This window comes from Schistocerca nitens, chromosome 8 (genome assembly GCF_023898315.1).
Source record: "Schistocerca nitens isolate TAMUIC-IGC-003100 chromosome 8, iqSchNite1.1, whole genome shotgun sequence".
Taxonomy (NCBI): domain Eukaryota; kingdom Metazoa; phylum Arthropoda; class Insecta; order Orthoptera; family Acrididae; genus Schistocerca; species Schistocerca nitens.
In genome coordinates, this window is record NC_064621.1 from 61,762,563 (window position 1) to 61,778,430 (window position 15,868).

The window sequence follows — 15,868 nt, forward strand, 5'->3', positions numbered from 1 at the left end:
TCACGCAATGCGTGGAGAGCATTGCGCGCTCTGAAAAATTTCGGTTGCGCGTTTACTTTCAGTTCTAAATGTGCTTTATAGTTCTTAGCGCAACCAAGGCCGGGTACAGAAATGTCTGCAAATTCTTCACGTAGACGAGAAACACTGTCTGAAGGCACAGTCTGGTTCACTGATAGGACCTGATTTACTATAGACAAGTTAAACAACTGAAATAAATCGAAACCAAACAAGTTCACTGCAGAAGAAAAACAAAGGATGTAAAATGACACAAGTTTTGTGTGTCCTTTGTATGTTGCAAGAAGGCTGCACTGTCCTAACACAGGGATCTTTTGACCTGAATAGCTAGTTAGCTTAACATTTGCGGCACGCAACGGAGGTGTGCCCAGCTGTTTGTACGTGTATTGATTGATCAGTGAAACTGCAGCTCCGGTATCGAGCTGGAATGGTATAACTTTGCCGTTAATGTCCAAGTCTACAAAAAGTTTATTGTCCTGCTGACGACAAGAGCGACTGTCTCGTGCAACGTGAACTGACACTGGTACATAATCACTTGCGACTTGACGGGATTTCCGGCGATGGCGACGCACACTATTTGTGGGACGAACACAGTCACTGTTAGAGAGAGTGGCACTGAGCGGAGTGGAATGAACTACATGAATTTCCATGGGTGAAGTTTCATGAGCCTGAGTATCCTTGGTTCGAATTCGGCGCGAAGCAAAGGGCCTGGAATGGTTGTGAGTGTCCGATCTGAGCTTTTTCTGGCAAACACTCTGAACATGTCCTTTTTTATTACAGAAAAAGCAAATAGCCTGGCGTGATGGGCAATTCTCATGCTAATGTCTAGTAGCATACTGCGGGCATGATATTAGCACTGCATTTGCTTGCCTGCGTGGCACACATGGCTGAGAGCCTGGCGGCAGCGGCGCGGCTGGGCGCGAGGGCTGTTCAGTGCTCCGTGCAGCTCGCCCGGCGGGCCGGTTAACGTGACACACAGCTGGTGAAGTTTCAAATTATGCCTGAGAAAAGTCAAGTGTGTCCTGCCTATCCAATATGCCCATCACTAGTTGAAGGGAGGGATTGACTAGTTTCAAAATCTGTTCCCTTATACGAACATCAGAAATGTTATGTGCAATTGCATCACGTACCATAGTATCTGAATAAGGGATTCCACATTGACACTCAAAAGCACAATCCCTAGTAAGGCCTTGCAAGGTTGCAACCCACTCCCGATTAGTCTGAACTGCCGTACGTTTTGTACGAAAGAAGGTATACCTTTTTGCAACTACGTTGACTGATTCTTTGAAATATGCATTTATTGTTGTTGTTGTGGTCTTCAGTCCTGAGACTGGTTTGATGCAGCTCTCCACGCCACTCTACCCCGTGCAAGCCTCTTCATCTCCCAGTACCTACGGCAACCTACATCCTTCTGAATCTGCTTAGTGTATTGATCTCTTGGTCTCCCTCTACGATTTTTACCCTCCACGCTGCCCTCCAATGCTAAATTTGTGATCCCTTGGTGCCTCAAAACATGTCCTACCAACCGATCCCTTCTTCTAGTCAAGTTGTGCCACAAACTTCTCTTCTCCCCAATCCTATTCAATACCTCCTCATTAGTTACGTGATCTACCCACCTTATCTTCAGCATTCTTCTGTAGCACCACATTTCGAAAGCTTCTATTCTCTTCTTGTCCAAACTGGTTATCGTCCATGTTTCACTTCCGTACATGGCTACACTCCATACAAATACTTTCAGAAACGACTTCCTGACACGTAAATCTATACTCGATGTTAACAAATTTCTCTTCTTCAGAAACAATTTCCTTGCCATTGCCAGTCTACATTTTATATCCTCTCTACTTCGACCATCATCAGTTATTTTACTCCCTAAATAGCAAAACTCCTTTACTACTTTAAGTGTCTCATTTCCTAATCTAATACCCTCAACATCACCCGACTTAATTCGACTAAATTCCATTATCCTCATTTTGCTTTTGTTGATGTTCATCTTATATCCTCCCTTCAAGACACCATCCATTCCGTTCAACTGCTCTTCCAAGTCCTTTGCTGTCTCTGACAGAATTACAATGTCATTGGCGAACCTCAAAGTTTTTACTTCTTCTCCATGAATTTTAATACCTACTCCGAATTTTTCTTTTGTTTCCTTTACTGCTTGCTCAATATACAGATTGAATAACATCGGGGAGAGGCTACAACCCTGTCTCACTCCTTTCCCAACCACTGCTTCCCTTTCATGCCCCTCGACTCTTATAACTGCCATCTGGTTTCTGTACAAATTGTAAATAGCCTTTCGCTCCCTGTATTTTACCCCTGCCACCTTCAGAATTTGAAAGAGAGTATTCCAGTTAACGTTGTCAAAAGCTTTCTCTAAGTTTACAAATGCTAGAAACGTAGGTTTGCCTTTTCTTAATCTTTCTTCTAAGATAAGTCGTAAGGTTAGTATTGCCTCACGTGTTCCAACATTTCTACGGAATCCAAATTGATCTTCCCCGAGGTCCGCTTCTACCAGTTTTTCCTTTCGTCTGTAAAGAATTCGCGTTAGTATTTTGCAGCTGTGACTTATTAAACTGATAGTTCGGTAATTCTCACATCTGTCAACACCTGCTTTCTTTGGTATTGGAATTATGATATTCTTCTTGAAGTCTGTGGGTATTTCGCCTGTCTCATACATCTTGCTCACCAGATGGTAGAGTTTTGTCATGACTGGCTCTCCCAAGGCCATCAGTAGTTCTAATGGAATGTTGTCTACTCCCGGGGCCTTGTTTCGACTTAGGTCTTTCAGTGCTCTGTCAAACTCTTCACGCAGTATCTTATCTCCCATTTCATCTTCATCTACATCCTCTTCCACTTCCATAATACTGTCCTCAAGTACATCGCCCTTGTATAAACCCTCTATATACTCCTTCCACCTTTCTGCCTTCCCTTCTTTCCTTAGAACTGGGTTGCCATCTGAGCTCTTGATATTCATACAAGTGGTTCTCTTCTCTCCAAAGGTCTCTTTAATTTTCCTGTAGGCAGTATCTATCTTACCCCTAGTGAGACAAGCCTCTACATCCTTACATTTGTCCTCTAGCCATCCCTGCTTAGCCATTTTGCACTTTCTGTCAATCTCATTTTTGAGACGTTTGTATTCCTTTTTGCCTGCTTCATTTACTGCATTTTTATATTTTCTCCTTTCATCAATTAAATTCAATATTTCTTCTGTTACCCAAGGATTTCTATTAGCCCTCGTCTTTTTACCTACTAGATCCTCTGCTGCCTTCACTACTTCATCCCTCAGAGCTACCCATTCTTCTTTTACTGTATTTCTTTCCCCCATTCCTGTCAATTGTTCCCTTATGCTCTCCCTGAAACTCTCTACAACCTCTGGTTCTTTCAGTTTATCCAGGTCCGATCTCCTTAAATTCCGACCTTTTTGCAGTTTCTTCAATTTCAATCTGCAGTTCATAACCAATAGATTGTGGTCAGAATCCACATCTGCCCCTGGAAATGTCTTACAATTTAAAACCTGGTTCCTAAATCTCTGTCTTACCATTATATAATCTATCTGATACCTATTAGTATCTCCAGGATTCTTCCAGGTATACAACCTTCTTTTATGATTCTTGAACCAAGTGTTAGCTATGATTAAGTTATGCTCTGTGCAAAATTCTACAAGGCGGCTTCCTCTTTCATTTCTTCCCCCCAATCCATATTCACCTACTATGTTTCCTTCTCTCCCTTTTCCTACTGACGAATTCCAGTCACCCATGACTATTAAATTTTCGTCTCCCTTCACTACCTGAATAATTTCTTTTATCTCGTCATACATTTCATCAATTTCTTCATCATCTGCAGAGCTAGTTGGCATATAAACTTGTACTACTGTAGTAGGCATGGGCTTTGTGTCTATCTTGGCCACAATAATGCGTTCACTATGCTGTTTGTAGTAGCTAACCCGCACTCCTATTTTTTTATTCATTATTAAACCTACTCCTGCATTACCCCTATTTGATTTTGTATTTATAACCCTGTAATCACCTGACCAAAAGTCTTGTTCCTCCTGCCACCGAACTTCACTAATTCCCACTATATCTAACTTTAACCTATCCATTTCCCTTTTTAAATTTTCTAACCTACCTGCCCGATTAAGGGATCTGACATTCCACGCTCCGATCCGTAGAATGCCAGTTTTCTTTCTCCTGATAACGACGTCCTCTTGAGTAGTCCCCGCCCGGAGATCCGAATGGGGGACTATTTTACCTCCGGAATATTTTACCCAAGAGGACGCCATCATCATTTAATCATACAGTAAAGCTGCATGTCCTCGGGAAAAATTACGGCTGTAGTTTCCCCTTGCTTTCAGCCGTTCGCAGTACCAGCACAGCAAGGCCGTTTTGGTTAATGTTACAAGGCCAGATCAGTCAATCATCCAGACTGTTGCCCCTGCAACTACTGAAAAGGCTGCTGCCCCTCTTCAGGAACCACATGTTTGTCTGGCCTCTCAACAGATACCCCTCCATTGTGGTTGCACCTACGGTACGGCCATCTGTATCGCTGAGGCACGCAAGCCTCCCCACCAACGGCAAGGTCCATGGTTCATGGGTGCAGACAAAATTTCGTCGTAGGAGAGAGTTGCTATGTCGCGTCGGGGAAATAATTTGACTATCACACGGTACGTGGTCACCCCTACTGAGGACAACAAAAAAGGCTGCCGCTCATTACCTTGAATTCTGTAGGCGGTGAGATGGAATCCAAATTGGCGTGACCATTCCATCCAGCTTTCCAGTGCATCATCAAAAGGTCAAAAAGTTGGTGCAACAGCGTGTTGTGGCTGCGTTAGCGGTGGAGCGGTGGCTGCCGCATTGTTTTGCATTGCCCGTTGACCCTGGACGAGCTGTCCAAGGACATCCAGTAAGACCTGCGTCTGCTGTTTCTGTAAGCAATAAAATTCGGACAGTACATCTGGAGATTGTGGCAAAGCCATTACACGAGTAAATCAGGGCAATATCGATAAGAACGCGGTTGTGCCTCATCACCAATGTTTTGGTTGGCAGGAGAGCCAACACCGTGTTACTAGAGGAGGGCGAAAGGCACGCGTTTTAGCTCACGCAGGCTGGTGTGAGGTCTGGAACAGGACAAGGAAATTAGAATTTAGAAAAACGGACGTAGCTGGTGGAATACTTTACTTTAATCCGTTAATGAAGAACGTCGGTCATGACGGTACATCATTCACAATATCAATAGTAACTGATGGCGCCTTGCTAGGTCGTAGCAAATGACGTAGCTGAAGGCTATGCTAACTATCGTCTCGGCAAATGAGAGCGTATTTTTTCAGTGAACCATCGCTAGCAAAGTCGGCTGTACAACTGGGACGAGTGCTAGGACGTCTCTCTAGACCTGCCGTGTGGCGGCGCTCGGTCTGCAATCACTGATAGTGGCGACACGCGGGTCCGATGTATACTAACGGACCGCGGCCGATTTAAAGGCTACCACCTAGCAAGTGTGGTGTCTGGCGGTGACACCACAGAGTGTGTGTGTGTGTGTGTGTGTGTGTGTGTGTGTGTGTGTTATTCCTCTTTCAAAATTACAGTAGGTAAATGTGAAGAACACATTTTCTGCCTCACATTCTATTATTCTTCATTTACAATATGAGTATTCGAGATCTAAGTGCACAGTAAATCATTTAGGCCTTAGATGTTAAGATTCTATTGTTTTGTAATGAATTTGATTGTGACTTCTTTTTTCTCTTCTCACAGTTCCAATATGCAACATGCTGGGAGCAACTGTTGATGTTCCTCGGTGTTACACTTGGCGTCATTACTGGACTTTGCATGCCTGCTGTCATTGTGTTGTATGGAGAATTCACAACAATCCTTGTTGATCGCAATGCTGAGAACATTACATCATCACCCACTACAATTCTCCCTCTGGCTGGTGGCGGACGTATTTTGTAAGTTCAGCAATTTGCAAGTGACTGTTGTTTCGATATTTATTAACTTCAGTTGTTAATTTAGCTCTGTAGCTAGGTAACTGAATTGACTAAAAATGAAGTGAAAGTCATACTTTTCGATGTACAGTAATTCGTATTATAGAGGTGTCACCCAAATATGTAAGTTGTTAGATATGGTCATTAAATTATAAATGAACTTGTTACCTACCATCACTGCAAGAAGACACACATTTTACAGTTTCTGAGAATGAAATATGTTACTAACAGACAACTGATGTCTGACAGCTGCCACTGAGAACTGTACCTCAGATTTGTTCATTTTGTGTTTAATAAGTCTCATGATTAATTTGACTGTATTCTAAGAGTTTTTTTAAATTTTTATGAATAATAGAATCCTTTGAATTTTCTATTTGCCTAGAATATGTGTTTTTAATTAGTTCAACCTCAGTTTGTAATTGTGGCTAATCATCTGAGTTAAATACACATAGCTATGAAAATAATGGAAAAATATGAATGAGAATCATCATTATGGTCTTGAACAACATGTGGAGAACATGTGAGAGAAGAAATATGCATGGAATTTCTGTTCTAAAGAAACACACATTGTACTTCTGACATAAGATCTTTTTGATGTTTGCCATACTTTAACTGATACAGCATAAACACGATTTATGGAACACAGTACTTTATAGAGCCAATGTAAGATACAGTGAAGTACAGGTTGCACATAGTACTGAACACACTGAATGGGCAGCAGTAGTACATTTTACAGAATAGGCTGAGGACTAGTTTGTGATTGCTTAATTAATATTGTTTGTTTGGGGCCTCACCAGAGCACACCAGAGGGCCGACCGCAGTGGCCTTTCTAAGAAGGCCAGTGAACTATACAGATGCACGATCTCTCAAATTGAACGCATCATGAGTGAAGGTACCTCCCTTCTAGGAGGTCAGAAAACCACATACATACATAAAATGCTAGGCGCAGAAAAATGTATGGTACAGAAAAAATGCATGGCACATAAAAAAGCATAGTAAAAAAAAAAAAAAACAGTTTCTGAAAAAGGACTGGTACCATGAAAAAAAGCACTGATCTCACAAGGTACTGAGATTACTAGTCACAGAATACACCAGTGACAGTACTGACCTCCACTTCATGGCCTGACAATGGCAGCTGCTGCAGCATGTGACAGGCAGGTATTGGCAAGTGGGGGCAGAAGCGATGACGGGTGACTTGGCACACTGTCCTCCCTCTCATGAGAGGCCGTACGACAAGACTGGGGACGTCATCTCTGTAGATACGTCCTCATCTTTGTCAGCAATTGGACCCAGAGGCATCAGCTGGAGCTTCAGAGACTCTGCCGCACGAGACCCTGCAGTGAAGGCAGCAGCAGCCGCAGTGTCGAATACAGCAGGGGCCTGCACCGGGGGAGTGGGGACGGAGGCAGGGACCCGAGACAGCGATCCGCCAGGCAGCGACACTCGCTCGGTGGAAACACGGACCATCTGTGACGCAGGTACAGGCATTCGTGATGGCAGAGGCAGGGCAGGGGATGCGGTGGGCCCTCCGGAACAGACCCTGCCGTATGCGGCCGCAGCTGGTTGAAGTGGCAGGATGTCTGCCCGCCAGGAGCACAGATGGCACACAGGCACCTTATCTAGCAATGCTTAATGACAGCAGGAACCCATTTTGGCTTGTGGCCGAAACCTCGTGCCCAGACAGGCACAACCGGCTGGAACCGTCAAGGAGCTGGTGATGCTGGCAGATGTCGCGTTGGATGCACCAGGTGAAGGAGGGTCTGCAGTTGGCATGTAGCCACTCCGCTGGGCTCTAGTCTGCCCCTCTCCCCCTCCTCCAGGAGTGGAATGGTTTGAACTCGAAATACAGTCAAAACTAGCTTCAGGGGACCTACCGGATACATACTTTGGCATCTGAGTTTTAAACATCCGAACCACGTGTTTGGCCTCAACATTAGGCTGAGAATGAAAAGGGGGAGTTGTGAGATGCAAACCCTACTAGTCTGCTAAAAGATGCAAATTCTCGAAAAACAAACTGGGGGCAATTATCGGTAAATGTGGTATTCTGAAGTCCCTCAATTGTAAAAATTGTAGTCAGGGCTTAAATAGTGCCTGCTGCATACATACCATGTGGAAAATGTGGGAATAGGTGTTTACTACAATGAGCCAATACTGATTTAGGAAGGGCCCAGCAAAATTGACATGCAGATGCTCCCACGGGTGCCGCAGCATCGGCCAGGGGCAAAAAGATGCACACAGGGCCGACTGTTGCCGAACACAGTGAGTGCAAGTGGAGATAAGCCGTATAATGTCCCCATCTATGTCCAGCCAATACCCTTGCCGATGGGCCAAAGCTTCGGTGCGATAGGTCCCCCAATGATCGACATGCAGAAGCTGTAGTACATTATGGTGTAAGGAAGGAGGAGTCATAACCTAGGGAACCACATGAAACACAGAAAGGTGGTACTGGAGGGAGAAGTAATTCTGCGAGGGATACAAGGCACGGCCCGGGAGTTTTTCTAGCCACACATGCTGCACAAAAGAGAAGACCCAACAATGTATAGGCTTCATGGCAACGGTCGGTGCTACCGTGGCACTAGTGACTGGGAAACCATCGACCACATTCTGGTTCTCAGTATCTAAATAAAATCAAAGCAACTAGTCCAGTCGAATTCCAGGTCTGGTCCAGTTGGAATGTGACATAAGGAATTGGCGTTGGTGTTGGCTTGTTGTGCCATCGGCCACTAATGGATCTGATAATGATAACTGGAGAGGAAAAGAGCCCACCACTGCAAATGATATGCTGCCTTATTTGGTACAGAAGCTGAAGGGTTAAAAAGAGCAACCAATGGCTTGTGATCCATGATTAAATGGATCTAAGAACCATACAAGAAGAGTGAAATTTCTTGAGGGCGAAAACTATTGCTAAAGCCTCATTTTCAATCTGAGAATATCGCTGTTGAGTGAGAGTTAGTCATAGAAGGATAAGCAATGGGTTGTTGAGACCCATCTGCATATTTGTGTACCAACTTCGCACCAATACCGTGCTGAGAGGCATCTGTAGGCAACACGAGATGCTGACCCGGTGGAAAAGTGGCCAGACATGGGGCATATTGAAGCTTGGTTTTAGACAAAGTGAACACTCAGTCACAACCTGGGGCCACAAAAAAGGCAAATTTTTATGCAAAATTGCGTGGGGCTGAGCAACAGTGGATGCGTTTGGTAAAAATTTATGGTTTTACACATTTATTACCTAAAAACACCTACAGTTCTTTAATGGAAGTCGTCTGCAGCAAAGCCACAATTGTGTTAACGTGGTGACACCACAATGGCTTGACCCCTGTGTGAGAAACCTGAAACCCTAGGTGTTCAATTCAAGGCTGAAAATATTGAGATTTGGCTAGATTGCACTTGAGACCTGCAGACTGCAAAACAGAAAACAACGATCGGAGACTGCCAAGGTGGTCTTTGGTGAAAGAACCTGAAGCAAGGATATCATTGATGTAATTTTGCCTTAACAATAACGTGTTTTGTGTGGGGTCTACCTTTAGCAAAACACAATTATTTTTTTTTTGTACTAGACGTGTCTCATTGCAGTTGCAGCATCATCAGTGGTTTTTTTTATTATTATGGCTGTTTAAATACACATAAATATTAGTTTCTAAATTGTAATTACAGGTTTTTGAAGGACACATAAAATTGTGTATTCGTACCTTCTTAACACATGGTGTGGTTTTCCTGCTGCATTACATTTTTACAGTGACTATTTTCCTTTGCAGTTTGTCACCTGCAATTATATACAACTTAATGTAGGCAAAATATTTGCGCAAAAATTATGATTTCTGAACTGCTATGGCTATGCCTGAGATTAATAATTCATGTGAAAGGTATGTGTGTGTGTGTGTGTGTGTGTGTGTGTGTGTGTGTGTGTGTGTGTGTGTGTGTGTGTGGTGTGGATGCACGCGCGCTTGTGTGTATCTATTTACATTGTGTTTCACTTGTTGTTGTGGTCTTCAGTCCTGAGACTGGTTTAATGCAGCTCTCCATGCTAATCTATCCTGTGCAAGCTCCTTCATCTCCCAGTACCTACTGCAACCTACATCCTTCTGAATCTGCTTAGTGTATTCATCTCTTGGTCTCCCTCTACGATTTTTACCCTCCACGCTGCTCTCGAATGCTAAATTTGTGATCCCTTGATGCCTCAGGACATGTCCTACCAACCAATCCCTTCTTCTAGTCAAGTTGTGCCACAAACTTCTCTTCTCCCCAATCCTATTCAATACCTCCTCATTAGTTACGTGATCTACCCACCCAATCTTCAACATTTTTCTGTAGCACCACATTTCGAAAGCTTCTATTCTCTTCTTGTCCAAACTATTTATTGTCCATGTTTCACTTCCATACATGGCTACACTCCATACAAATACTGTCAGAAACGACTTCCTGACACTTAAATCTATACTCGATGCTAACAAATTTCTCTTCTTCAGAAACGCTTTCCTTGCCATTGCCAGTCTACATTTCATATCCTCTCTACTTCGACCATCATCAGTTCCTTTGCTCCCCAAATAGCGAAACTCCTTTACTACTTTAAGTGTCTCATTTCCTAATCTAAATCCCTCAGCATCACCCGACTTAATTCGACTACATTCCATTATCCTCGTTTTGCTTTTGTTGATGTTCATCTTATATCCTCCTTTCAAGACACTGTCCATTCCATTCAGCTGCTCTTCCAACTCCTTTGCTGTCTCTGACAGAATTAAAATGTCATCGGCAAACCTCAAAGTTTTTATTTCTTCTCCCTGGATTTTAATACCTACTCCAAATTGTTCTTTTGTTTCCTTTACTGCTTGCTCAATATACAGATTGAATAACATCACTTACGGTTTCTTTTTTCGTCATCTTCATTATCAAGTTCTATGTGTTGAGCTGTCACTGTCACTGTTTACCAGCTGTAATAACAAGATGGTATCGTGGACAGTGGAACAGTAGAAGGTATGAAACCCACCTGCCCCCCCCCCCCCTTGTACACACACACACACACACACACACACACACACACACACCTTTCACATGAATTATTAATCTCAGGCATAGTTTAGAAATCGTAATTTTTGCGTAAATGTTTTGCCTACATTAAGTTGTATATAGTTGCAGGTGACAAACTGTAAAGATAAATAGTCACTGTAAAAATGTAATGCAGCAGGATAACCACACCATGTGGTAAGAAAGTATGAGTACACAATTTTATGTGCTCTTCAGAAACCTGTAATTACGATTTAGAAACTAATATTTTTGTGTATTTAAACAGTAAAGAACATTCCTTATGTTTAACAGCCATAATAATAAAAAAAAGCCCGCTGATGATGTTGCAACTGCAGTGAAACATGTCTGGGACAAAAAACAAAATTGTGTTTTGCTAAAGGCGGACCCCACTCAAAACATGTGATATTGGTATAGGCCGAAAGGTATATTGACAATGGCCTCATTGGAGGGGAGCTGGAGGTACGCTTCCAACAAATCAGTCTTGGAAAAATAGTGGTCACCTGATAATTTTGTGAGCAACCCATCAGGGTGGTCCAAAGGGTATGTATCTATCATGAACTGTGCATTAATGTGACACTGAAGTTGCTGCAGAGGCAAAGCTCACCTGTCTGCTTCTTAATGATGACCAGTGGTGTAGCCCATTTGGTGGAAGGAATAGGCCGAATAACATCGAGCAACATCAGACTATGTAATACAGCCTTGACAGAGTCGTGCAACGTGACAGGCACCTGCAGCATCTGGAAAAAATGAGAGCAGGCGGGCTCTTTCGTGGTAACATTCACCTGAAAACCAGTAGCACATCCAGCCCAGGGGAATACAGCGATGAAAACTCATAGCAGAAGAACTACAGTTGCTAATATGGAATCTGATGTGACACTAAATTTACCTCATTGGCAATGAAGCAACTGGAAGCATTAAACGCATCTAAACCAAACAGGTGTGTGGTATGGAAATGACCCACAACAAGAAAGGTGAGAGGGTGAACAACAGATTTGTAAGATACAGGACTGGACAATTGACCTAGGATCGGAAACTACTGTTTATTATAGCTAACAAACTTCTGTGAAACCTGTGTGAGGGGACAAGAGCTCTAGTCCATGTATGTTTGTGCAGATACTGAAGTCACTATGGCTCCTGTGTCCACTTGCATTTTTAGTGGTTTATTAAACACACATAAGTCAATGAACAATTTGTTCAGGGAGACAGTAATTGTGGTGGTAGTACTGGTGTCCACCTCGTTTGAAGAGGAGTTATACACTGATGCAATGTGGCCATTGTTTTGACACTTGTTGCGAACAGCCCAATGCATAGGGCACGCAGCACACATGTGTTTGATGAAGCAGTACAGGCAAGATGAAAGGGTGGCACATGACAGCTGTCATACCGCAGCTTCTTTCTAGTGGGTGCTGCCCCCTGCGACACTAAGTGGAAGGTTGTACTGCTGCAGTGGCTTTCCCATCATCCTGCAGTTCAAGCCAAGTGCAAGTCTTAGCGAAATGATACAGAATATAAGTTCTTTGTGCAAAGATTTTGGAACAGAGGATCATTTGTAGTAATGCGTGTAACAGGGAACAGTATTGACAGGGACGATGGCTTCAGTATCAAAAGTGTACTGGTAAAGATAGCTCCAGCAACAAGCCATAGAAACATTTAGTTTGTTTGTACTTTGAGGGGTTACGATCAGCTGCAGCTAAAGAGTTCTGTGAGTTCAGTCAACATGGAGTTAGAATATCTGCTTCTGTCACATGCTAGGTTGAACCTAGGTTTGGTTTCTATTGATGCCGTTGAAAAGTGGGGTTTCACCAGCTATGACCTACATCACAACAGGCATAGGAAAATGAAATTTGCTGAGGTGATAGCAGAAACTTCAAGGGGGAAGGGGGGGGGGGGGGACACCGATACTTGTGGGTATGTCCCTTTAGTCAGTGTTGTGAAGGCAGCACTTTTTTGAGGGTAAATTGAGATTTCAGGCTATTGTAATTAAAAGAAGTAAATATAACTGATAAATTAGAACTCAAAGTCTTTGGCATTTCATATAATCTAGCTGCCCTCACACAATATGCAGTAACAATTATGAGAACCAGCAATGCTGCTATTGAGACTGCAAAGTCACAGTGCAATTCCCACACTTAATTACCTGTCAGACCAAGATGGTCTACTGCTGACATTCAATATCAGAGTACATGATATAAATAAAAATAATTGGAAAATTACAAGTATTGGGTCAGTCGAGGGATGGATGCCGAGCAGTAGTTGGATGCTGGGACTGAGAGGAAAATAATGAGAAGCACAAATAATATATTCTTAACACTGGCTTTCTTCAGTTCAGCAAGTCCAGTTGTATTCAAAGTATTCCTTGACACAGTCAAGTTCATCATAGATAATAACAACAGATAAGTGAGGCTAACTAGTAGGCTTCAAATGTGCCAAGTGAACTCCACTGTCAGACTGGGTTGGCTATGGTGCAGCATCTTCTTATGCCAGCAGAGTGGTGGCACTACTTGTGCATCAAGCAGAGTTTGCGTCTTCAAACCAGCCACAGTTTGGTGGGGCAGTCACGTGAGTTACTGCCAACCTCTACTGGCATGGTGTTGATAGTGCACAGCACTACAACAGGGGTAATAAATGAAAAAGAAACTGAATAATTCAAGAAAAAATTGTGAAATACGGACTGGAGAAATATGCACAACACTGCCACTCCTCACAGATTCACATCATATCAATGTCACTCTAATACGTGAAAGGGTAACTGTTTTTGGGTGTCGGAGCTGGTAGATACAGATTCTACACGAAGCTACCACTGCTTTTGAAATGTGCTGCAATCTCGTAAGTGTATCGGTTACATCTAGAACAACATAAGATTTGATTTTTTTTTCTGTGAAGAAATTTATTCAACTATTAAGATGTAAAATGAAAAGTGGTATGTATTCTGTATCGTAGTCATAGGCTATCGTGCAAAACTGAGAAAAGCTTCTACTTGGCATGAAGGGATATGGATGATGACGGGGTTAAACAGCATTACAAGCTGTACTGCAAAAGTCATCAAAATGTATTGACTTAAGAAAATCCTCCTCCAGCAGCAAGATAATAACTGTTTTGAACATAGTAAAAATTAGACAGAAAATCAAACAATAAAATGAAGAAATTTTTTTAAGCTGGATAAGGAACTGTTCAAAGAGTCCTTAATTTGCAAATAATTTTAATAACTCCTTTTCTGTCAAGAGCAGGCAAATTATATTTGAATATTTCCATGACAGACAGTCTACACTTCCTAAGAAAAGTCGGAAAACATGTTTTTTCATCTACATTCAGAATCTTCAAAAGAAGTTTACAGCATTAACAACTCTCTTAAAAATAAATGTTCAAGTGATTGTGATGAAATCAATAGTAAAATGTCAAGCTACTTCACAAAAAAGAAGACAAAATGTTAGTAAGAAATTACTGACCCAACTCATTACTGCCATCATTTTCAAAAATTTTCAAGAAAATACTGTACAATAGACTTTATACACATGTAGTACAGGAATGTGTACTCAACAGAAAACAGTGTGGGTTTTTAAAAAAAGGCAATCTCAACTGAACAGGCTAAAACATTGACAGATGATACACAAGAATCAATCAAACAGAAATTACTAGCATTGGGGATATTTTGTGACTTGGCTAAGGCTTTTGATTGTGTGAGCCATGATATTCTAATGAAAAAACTAAAATATTATGTAGTGGCACTGGGCACAGCAGGCCCATGGTTTTTATCTTATGTGAACAAGAGAAATCACTATGTTTCAGTTCCATTTTAATCACAGAATGGTAGGCACTCGGAATTTGTAGCAGTCAAACATGGTGTACCATAAGGTTTGATTCTGGATCATCCATTTTTGAAATACATAAACATCTTCCATTTGCACCTTCTGCGATGCAATTTTGTACTTTTCTCAGATGATACAAGTACAGAAATAGAAAGTCAGCCCCCTTGCTGGAAAGGCAGCTAATGAAATGATCCAGAATGTAAACAGGCGGTTCAAGGCAAATAGATTATTGCTGATTTTTGACAAGAGACAGTACATACAGTTCAGTAATTCCTATAGGATTCCATGAGCTGTGAAAATATATTTCTCAAAACAGTGAAATAGAAGAAGCAGAGAATATTAGGTTTTTGAAACTACAGGTAGATCACAGAAAAACCGACTGCATAGAATTAATGAAGTGCATTGGTTTGGCAAAGTTTGCAGTAGGCATTATTACTGCTGTGTGTGATTTAAAAGTGTTTATTCTGCATATTTCCATTCAGTAATAATGTACAGAATCTTTTTCTGGGGAAATTCAAATTCCAGGGATAGTATTTTCAGAATACAAAAGGGTGTTATATGGTGATAACTCAAAAATGAATCTGAGATCTAGTGGTAATTTTGAACCTCTTCTTGTATTATGAAACTGTAATTTTCACTTAAACCCATTGAAACAACTGCTGGAAGTCATTCCCTTTAAATTCCTAGAAAAACAAAGCTTACGCCATGGCTAGTTATGAATGTGGTATGAGGGCTATCCACAAAGTACATTACGTTTTGGAATTAAAAATAAATAAAGTATTGGAAATTTTTTTTATTATATACAGATGAAAGCCACACTTAAATACTACTTTTCTACATAGTTGCCATTTAAATTAAGGCACTTACCGTAGCGATGGACGAGCTTGCAAATTCCTTCGTCGTAAAATTCGGCCGCCTCCGCCTTCAACCACGTGGTTACCTCTTCTTGAAGCTGTGCGTCGTCATCAAAACGCTGCATAGCCAACCACTTCTTCATTGCTGGGAATGAGTGGAAGTCGCTCGGTGCCAGGTCGGGACTGTACGGCGGATG

At 42.0% G+C, this 15,868-nt stretch overlaps 1 protein-coding gene across 2 annotated transcripts in view; it reads left to right on the top strand.

Annotated features, from left to right (window-relative positions):
• LOC126198441 (multidrug resistance protein homolog 49-like) overlaps positions 1 to 15,868 on the top strand; it is a 439,165-nt gene that overhangs the window by 110,923 nt on the left and 312,374 nt on the right. For both annotated transcript variants that reach the window (XM_049934764.1, XM_049934763.1), the window contains exon 4: positions 5,757 to 5,950. In XM_049934764.1, coding sequence (XP_049790721.1) covers positions 5,757 to 5,950 — 194 coding nt within the window. The remainder of the gene's footprint in view (positions 1 to 5,756; positions 5,951 to 15,868) is intronic.